Raw genomic sequence first — 8,659 nt, 5'->3', positions numbered from 1 at the left:
ATCTGAACCCATGCCAGTGGGTTCAGATGTCACTCTACCATTTTTTTTTCTAGAGGCAGGGTCTTGCTACATTGCCCAGGCTGGAGTGCAGTGGCTATTCGCAGAAGTGATCATAGCACACTATAGCCTTGAATTCCTGGGCTCAAGCAACCTTCCTGCCTTAGCCTCCCTAGTAGCTGGGACTACACATGCGCATACCACTGCACTGAGCTCTCACTCTACTTTTACTCCACTGCCTTCTGCATTGGCCCTATCCTCAGACAGCTTCCCCCTTAGTGGAGCATGGCGGCTGCAATAACTCCAGTCCTTTTTCTCCAGTTTCAAGTCCAGTAAGAAAGACAGGATGCATCTCTTTCAACAGCCCCAGTGAAAGTGGCATTGCATCTCATTGGCTCTGAAGGTGGATCATCCCTGAACCAGTGCAATAGTATGATTTATCATACCTAAGCCACAAGCTACCTCTGGAGCAGGAGATGAAGTCAACACCACCTGCTGGACTGAAAGTATAGTGGTTTCTCAGAAAGGAAATTGGGATGCTGTTACCAAAGGAAGAGGGAATGTATGTTGCCATGGTGGGGAGGGTGGGGGCGGTGGCGAGAAAAAGGCAGATTTCCTCTAGAATGCCATCAAAATGAAAGCAAATCTAGGCTTCAGCACCAGTCCTAGAATACCAGAATGGAGACGTGCTTTCTTGGACCTTAAAAGAAATAAAATTAGGCCAAGTGAAGAAAGTGCCATTTAAAATAGTAGCTATGAATGTATATAATTATGATTTCAAGAACTGAATGAAAATATAAATGTTTTAAAAATGGGATGAAAGATTCACAATAAGCAACTAGACTGTTGCAGGGTAGGGGTGGGGTGGTGGGTGGCATGGAGAACCCTGAAAACTCATTAGTCGAGGACAGCTATGCCTACCAACAGAATGCAGAGGTGCAAGACTGAGCTACTGGTGCCTGAGTTCTCAGCGGGCCAGAAGGAAGGACGGTAGGGTGGAAGGCCTGGAGTCTCAGTTCTGGGAAGTCTCCCTCTTATCTCGCAGAATGCCTGTCCCTGGATAAAGATCATTAGTTTGAGTTTTTCCAAGATGATTCTAGGAAGCTCCTGCTGGTAACTAAGTCATCCAGCCTGGGGTCCAGAGATTTAGATTTTTTATAAGCTTTCCTGCCACCAAATCGGGTGTTTGGGACCTCATGAGGCCCTGTTCATTCTCTGTTGCTGTGCTCCCCACTCTGCACTGGATGCATTTACTGATGTTGCTGTCTCCGTCCCCAGAGTATGAACCCCCAAGGTGACTCATGCAGCTGTGGGTGCCTGGCACACAGCATGGTGACTGGAATGGATGAGCACCCAATAAACATTTGTTGCAGGAATGCAGGAGGATGGGCAGGCCAGCAAGCAGGCTGCCTGGTTTTTCCCACATGGGCTTTTCTGGGAAAGAAGAGCTTCTATTTTTGGAAAGGGCTGCTATGATTGAGAAAAGTTCATGGCAGCAAAGAAAGGACAGACATTGGGAGGGAAACACTCCTAGTTCTCCCAGACAACACATTTTTTAAAGACTCTTTCATCTCTTTAATAATAACAGTAACGACAATGACAATGATGACTATTTATGAGTGCGGCTAGTGCCAGCCACTGTGTTGTCACTGGGCGAGTGATGATCTCATTGGATCTTCACAGTGGGCGTGCGGGGTGGACAGCCTCACACCCCCATTTTACAGATGATAAAAAGGAGGTGCAGGGAGTGGCGCAGCTGCTCCAGGCGTACACAGATAGGAAGTGACAAGGCTGGGACTCTGCAGCCTGAGTGTGTCATCACGAACCACCCGCTGCTCTGCTCTCATAGGTGTGACAGCACAGCTCTGGAGCAAATGCCACGCACATTTGCAAGGTACCCATTTCCATGCAGCAAAAATAAGTCAATAAGTTATTGACTTAGAGAAAAGCAAAGGGCCTCTCAATAAAGAGGTCATTGTACACCTCTCCAAACAGGCGATTTTCTTTCTCATTTTTATTCCCCTGCTGTGTGCTGAAGGTCACTGGCTACAAGCCGGTGAAGTCGCGGAATGGAATCCTTGGCCCGAAAACCCAGAAATGGGAGGGGCAGGGGAGGTGGGGACAGAGTGGGAGGAGGTGGGGACAGAGTGGGAGGAGGTGGGGACAGAGCGGGAGGAGGTGGAGGCGAAGCCATTCTACAACCCGGGACGGTCTGGCCTGCTTTTCCTCCCTGAACCGGCCCAATGACTGGCTCCCTCACGCTGACCACTCCTCTGGGCTGACCTCCTGCACTCGCACTCGCGCTAACAGCCCAGGCTCCAGGGACAGCCTGCGTTCCTGGGCCGGCTGGGTGCAGCTCTCTTGGAGGAGCTGGAAAGGTGGGTGCTAAGTTGAGGTTCATTTTGTTCTTCTTGGAGTGTGCTTATTGAGTCTGAAGCTGGGTTGGGGCAACGGGCCTCTTCTTGGGAACAAATTGGATCATCTTCTTGGGAAGGAAATGTACTTTCCCTGGCTGCTCTGAGGGGTTAGTGGGGAGGTGGAGTGAGGCGACAGGAAGGCAAGGAGGGGAGGAAGAAACCGTTCCTCCTGTGGATCTGCAAAGACCAGTCCAAGAGGATTTTAGTGTTAGGAAAAAGGAATCTGGAGTGATGAGAAAGGGGGCCTTTCTAGATGTTGCATGGCTTTGGTGTCGGGAGCCGCTTATGGGACAGCAGGTACTCTAAAAAGCCACCTCCTTAGGAAAGCAGCCCTGGCCAGCTCAGGCTCCCAGCAAGAGCTCCTTCTAGGAGACAGCTGAGGGATGAAACACACCCAAGGCTCAAGAGGGGCGGGTTCTTCCCAGATACAGGCCCAGGAAGGAGATAAAGGCTTGGTGCCTCCATTTGGTTCAGGATAAGGGCCCCCGTCCTCTTTCTCTGATAACACTGTCCTCCCTTCCAGATCTACGTACAAAGGAGGCCCTTACAAAGGCACTTGGTCATTCACAGCTCATACTGAGCAGGAGGCTGTGGGAGAAGAATGAAGTTGGTCCCAAGGGGAAGAGGTGTCAAAGGCTTAAGAAACAAGAAGTCAGAGTTTACCTGGGCTTGAGGGAGAATTTTCCTTCCCTCTTTTCCTCCTCCTCCTCCTCTTCTTCTTCTTCTTTTTTTTTTTTTTTTTTTGAGACATGGTCTCATTCTGTCACCCATTCTGTCACCCAGCACCCAGGCTGGAATGTAGTGGCATGATCACTATCATGGCTCACTGCAGCCTCCACCTCCCGGGCTCAAGCGATCCTCCTACCTCAGCCTCCTGAGTAACTGGGACTACAGGCACATGCCACCACACCCAGCTATTTTTCTTTTTTTTTTGGTAGAGATGGGGGTCTCTACCAGGTTGGTCTCATACTCCTGTACTCAAATGATTCTCCTGTCTCAGCCTCCCAGAGGGGTGGGATTATAGGCATAAGCCACCATGCCCAGCTCTTCTTTTGGTTTCAGAGAAAAACATCTCCTTAAAATGTTTATTTCCCAAGGATTCTTGAAAAAGAAAGCTCACTGACACACCCAAAACAATCTGGTTTTGCTCTCTGCTTTTAGGGAGAACTTTCTAAGCAGCAGAGCCCTTCTGAGTGGCAGGGCTGTCTTAGGAGGAAGGTGTCTTTGATTATGGGGAACTTCGTGTCCAGGTCTGGCAGGAGAGTTATCCCACTTTCCTGCCTACTCCCTGGAGCTTTGGGGTAGCAGTACCACATTGGGCCATGTCATTTAGGTGAGTCCTTGAACATCGCTTTCTCTGCTTCTCCCTCTTTCTGGATACTTCTTCTTGGAGCCTCTCAAGGGGATCTCCTCTCACAGTGTCCACAGCATCTCTTAGCTAATGGTCCTTAAAATCTCTACCAGCAGCTTCTCTCTGATAGCTAAGAGCTGCCATTTACTGAGAACTTTCTATGTACTGGGCTCTGTGCTAAGTGCCCTAGATGAGAGATGTGCAGTGTGGTGCCTAAACCTTAGGCTTGGAGCAGACAAATACTTTCAAATCCTGCCTTCAGCTCCTTAGTGAACATGTCACCTTGGGCAGGACACACGCCTCTCTGTGCCTCAGTTTGCCACACTTTAGAATGGGGATAACACTTACTGAATAATGTTCTTGTGAGGATGCAGTGAATTAACCCACACGCAGTACTTATAATAGTGTCTGGCACCTGTGTTCAATAAGTTTTAGCAATTCTAATCATCTCTTTTAAGCCTCGCAGCAAGCCTCTAAGGTAAGTCTGTATTAGTACCCCTATTTGCAGATGAGAAAACTGAGGTTCACAGGGGATGAGGCAGTGTACAGTCTGCAGTCCAGCATTTACCCTGCTGCTTAGCAATAAAAATAATAACAGCTAACCCTTAGACTAAGTGGCAGAGTCAGGCTTTAGATTCATGAGATGAGTTCTGGAATCCATCCCTTTAATCACCACACTAAATTGCCTTTCTGAAATGGTTATATAAAGTGTATCTACTCAATCTTGGAGTTTTTTAAATGGCACCTAGTTTGGTGCTGGAAATGCAGTTGACCTTCAAAGCAATTCTTTGGAGGCAGCATCAATCCCTCTGGAAATACCTTGGTGGTATGGCTGGCCTTATTCTACAGGTAAGGAACCTGAAGCTAAGCATCAGTAACCCCATGAAGTCACAGTTACAGTTAGTATAGGTTGGAATTGGGATTCAAATCTGTACCTGACTTTGTAATTCCTGGCTGGGCCCCAGAATCTTTGATGGAGGTTTCTTCTTTCTTTTCTTTTCTTTCTTTCCTCTTTCTTTCCTTTCCTTTCTCTCTCGCTTTTTCTTTCTTTCTTTTATTCTTTCTTTTCTTTCTTTCTCTCTCTCTTTCTTTCTTTTTTTTTTCTCTCCTTTCTCACAGAATCAGAATCTCTTGGGGTGGGGCCTGGGCATCTGATTTTTAAAAACCAGACATCTGATGTGCAGTCAACACTGAGAACCCCTGCCAGCTTCATCTCCTCTTCTAAGTGCCAGACCCAAGTTTCCAACTGTCTGCCCACCTGTCTCCCCACCTGGGCACCCGCCAGCATCTCACCCTCAGGAGACTCCAGCTGAACTCATCCTCTCTCCCTGCTTCTCCAGAACAGGTCCCACTCTCCCTCCACTCAGTCTCTCCTGCTGGGAACCGTGGTCATCTGCACTGTGCCTTCATCTTCCATCCTGCCAGTGCTGCCCGGTGTGTCTCTTAAACCCATGCCTCCTCTGTGTGCGCCACCTGCACTTTGGTAAAAGCCTTCATTTCCTGCTTGGGTTACTACAACGCCCCCTAACTCATCTCACTGTCACTATTTCTGCTTCTCTGTCTCTCCCTAGGCTACTCTCATTCTTCCTCCCCTTTCCTCTTCATCCCAAAGTCCAACCCACATCCTTTTACCTGTAGGACTTAAGGAACTAAAGACTATCTCATCACCCACTTTTCTTCTTAAAAACTTCCACTGCACTACCTGCTGAGATGGCCTTCCTACCCAACTTGGCTGGAAAACTCCTACCCATCTTATGGAACCCAGTTCAAAAGTCACCACCTCTGAGAAGCCTTCCCAGAGGCTCCTAGGGAGATGGGTACTGCCTCCTCTGTCCTTCTCCAGCACAGGCCCCATCTTCAATCGTAGGATTGTGCTGGAATGATTGGATGCCAAGTCTGTCCCTCACCGAACTCCTTACGCAAAATCACATATTATATGTTTCCTATTGCCAGGTGTGGGCCCAGGTGCTGGGGATACCGATGAATAAAACTGAGTTTCTGTCTTCAAGAAGCTCCAAGTCTACTGAGTGTAGCAGAGAACAGGGAGAAGGCACTTCAGAGAGAAGGCGTAGCACATGCAAAGCCCCCAGAAGGCAGGGACAGAAGCCTTAGGGATGTCTGTGGGGGAGGATGGAGGAAGAGGGTAACAGGAGACCAGGTGGTGAGATGAGGGAGGTGGTCTAGAAGGGCCATGAGACATCCCTCACGCTCCCTGAGACCCCTCCACGCTATGGAGATGGGACTGGAGAGGACCATGATCATTTGTGGCTCAGATCCCTGTGGGTTTCTTCAGATTGGGTCTCACCCATCTTTACAGCCACAGCACCTAACACAGTGCCCGGCACACAGCAGGCCCTAAACGTTTGCCACATGAAGGCATGCCCACTGGGCCAGGAAGCCCATTGGGGACTGGGGGGTTGGTTCTGCGATAATGGGGTCCCTGAGATTCTATGTTTCAAGTGACTAAGCCTCACTCTGCCCCCACCTCCGCGGGGGCGTCCTGCAGGTGCCCGACTCCAGCCATGCTGGCGCTACTGTGTTCCTGCCTGTTCCTGGCAGCCGGTGCCTCCGACGCCTGGACGGGCGAGGACTCGGCGGAGCCCAACTCTGACTCGGCGGAGTGGATCCGAGACATGTACGCCAAGGTCACGGAGATCTGGCAGGAGGTCATGCAGCGGCGGGACGACGACGGCGCGCTCCACGCCGCCTGCCAGGTGCAGCCATCAGCCACACTGGACGCCGCGCAGCCCCGGGTGACCGGCGTCGTCCTCTTCCGGCAGCTCGCGCCCCGCGCCAAGCTCGACGCCTTCTTCGCCCTGGAGGGCTTCCCGACCCAGCCGAACAGCTCCAGCCGCGCCATCCACGTGCACCAGTTCGGGGACCTGAGCCAGGGCTGCGAGTCCACCGGGCCCCACTACAACCCGCTGGGCGTGCCGCACCCGCAGCACCCCGGCGACTTCGGCAACTTCGCGGTGCGCGACGGCAGCCTCTGGAAGTACCGCGCCGGCCTGGCCGCCTCGCTCGCGGGCCCGCACTCCATCGTGGGCCGGGCCGTGGTCGTCCACGCTGGCGAGGACGACCTGGGCCGCGGCGGCAACCAGGCCAGCGTGGAGAACGGGAACGCGGGCCGGCGGCTGGCCTGCTGCGTGGTGGGCGTGTGCGGGCCCGGGCTCTGGGAGCGCCAGGCGCGGGAGCACTCCGAGCGCAAGAAGCGGCGGCGCGAGAGCGAGTGCAAGGCCGCTTGAGCGCGGCCTCCACCCGGCGGCGGCCAAGGACCCCCGAGGCCACCCTCTGCCTTTGAGCTTCTCCTCTGCTCCAACAGACACCCTCCACTCAGGTCTCACCTTCGCCTTTGCTGAAGTCTCCCCGCAGCCCTCTCCACCCAGAGGTCTCCCCTATACCGAGACCCACCATCCTTCCATCCTGAGGACCGCCCCAACCCTGGGAGCCCCCCACTCAGTAGGTCTGAAGGCCTCCATTTGTACCGAAACACCCCGCCCACGCTGACAGCCTCCTAGGCTCCCTGAGGTACCTTTCCACCCAGACCCTCCTTCCCCACCCCATAAGCCCTGAGACTCCCTCCTTTGACCTGACGATCCTCCCCCTTCCCGCCTTCAGGTTCCTCCTAGGCGCTCAGAGGCCGCTCTGGGGGGTTGCCTCGAGTCCCCCCACCCCTCCCCACCCACCACCGCTCCCGCGGCCAGCCAGCCGGTGCAGCGGAAGCCAGGCCAACTGCCCCGCGTCTTCAGCTGTTTCCCATCCACCGCCACCCCACTGACAGCTGCTCCTTTGGGGGAATGTTTGGCAACCTTTGTGTTACACATTAAAAATTCAGCAATTCAGTACTGCGTCGGGGTCTTGGTTACTTTTTTGTTGGTTTGTTTTAGGCTTCTCTCCCAAGCTGAGCTGTTTTGTTTTGTTTTTTCCTTTTTTTTTTGGAAGTGGTAAACATACTTCCCAAATCCCTGCAGGACTTCTGCTTATCCTCTGCCCCCACCCCCCTAACCCTGCTGGCAACAACGTTCAGCCACTGCTTGTCTTGCCCTTCAGTGTGGCTCCAAGAGGAAGATCACCAGAATCACTCAGGGAAGTTAAAAAAAATACCGCTTCCTGGGCTACATCCCAGAGCTGTGGAATCCAAAGGGAGAAGAGAAAGTTAATTTGCGACAAGCCTCGGGATGATTCTGACACTGGACGCTCTGGCCTGAGAGGGGAAGAGGCCTTCCATCTCACCTGGGCTGGTAGCTTGTCACATCTGCCTCCGAGTACAGCCTTAGGTCCATTTCCCAGATATCAGAGACAGTGCCAGGGAAGCCAGGTGACTGCATCTTGCCTAGGCACAGAAGAGCAGGGTTGGAATGTGACGTTGTTAGCATTTGGCAGGACCAAAACCAGAGGCAAACGGAGGCAGTGGGATGGAAAGGCAGTTGATTTTGATGAAGGCTTGTTGGGAGTTCAGCTTTCTTTTGAAACTTATAATCTATACCCAGGCTAGAACAGTCTTGTGTATACACCTTCATTCATGGAATGAACGTACTTGCAATAACTTTTTAGCCTCCCAGGGTAGCCTCACTTCCTAGCTGTGACTTTTCCACCCTGGTTACTGGGAGGCAGCTTCCATTTCTCCCAGACTCCTAAGGCAGTGCGTCCAATTGAACCGCAGCCAGAAACCTGTCTCCAGGGGTTATTTTTACCTCTAACTAGGACTAACTTGTTATTTTAAAATCTTTCCTTGAACCCAAGTGACAACTGAAAAGAAAGGCTATTGCATGGTGATTTTGCTCCACCAGTTGGTTCTTACTGGTTTGAATACTAACTTGAACTGTACTCATCGACACTGAAAGGGGACGAGCAAACAGTGTCTCTAAATCTCCTGATCCTGATCTCAAATATC

General features: G+C 51.9%; 1 protein-coding gene across 3 annotated transcripts; it reads left to right on the top strand.

Moving 5' to 3' along the window:
• Window positions 1-1,780: 1,780 nt before the first annotated feature.
• On the top strand, window positions 1,781-7,610 carry SOD3 (superoxide dismutase 3). Of its 3 annotated transcripts, XM_030800969.1 has the most exons (3): window positions 2,358-2,375; window positions 5,111-5,248; window positions 6,272-7,610. In XM_030800969.1, exons 2-3 carry the CDS (start codon window positions 5,217-5,219, stop codon window positions 7,008-7,010), a joined length of 771 nt encoding a protein of 256 aa, XP_030656829.1. In that variant the 5' UTR covers window positions 2,358-2,375; window positions 5,111-5,216; the 3' UTR covers window positions 7,011-7,610. The 3 variants fall into 3 exon arrangements, with proteins under 3 accessions (XP_030656830.1, XP_012355318.1, XP_030656829.1); XM_030800970.1 differs by lacking the exons at window positions 2,358-2,375; window positions 5,111-5,248 and adding an exon at window positions 1,781-1,891; XM_012499864.2 differs by lacking the exon at window positions 5,111-5,248 and having other exon boundaries at window positions 2,088-2,375.
• The last annotated feature ends 1,049 nt before the right edge of the window (window positions 7,611-8,659 follow it).

This window comes from Nomascus leucogenys, chromosome 20 (assembly GCF_006542625.1).
Source record: "Nomascus leucogenys isolate Asia chromosome 20, Asia_NLE_v1, whole genome shotgun sequence".
Classification (NCBI taxonomy): Eukaryota; Metazoa; Chordata; class Mammalia; order Primates; family Hylobatidae; genus Nomascus; species Nomascus leucogenys.
The sequence above is the reverse complement of the archived record's forward strand: the minus strand, read 5'-3'. Positions and strand labels throughout refer to the sequence as shown.

Bases quoted from the DNA above. Each gene is read 5' to 3' on its own strand.
- SOD3 (XM_030800969.1), top strand. From the start codon at position 5,217: ATGCCTCCTCTGTGTGCGCCACCTGCACTTTG. The intron at 5,249-6,271 runs GTAAAAGCCTTC...GGCGTCCTGCAG, and splicing joins TGTGCGCCACCTGCACTTTG to GTGCCCGACTCCAGCCATGC.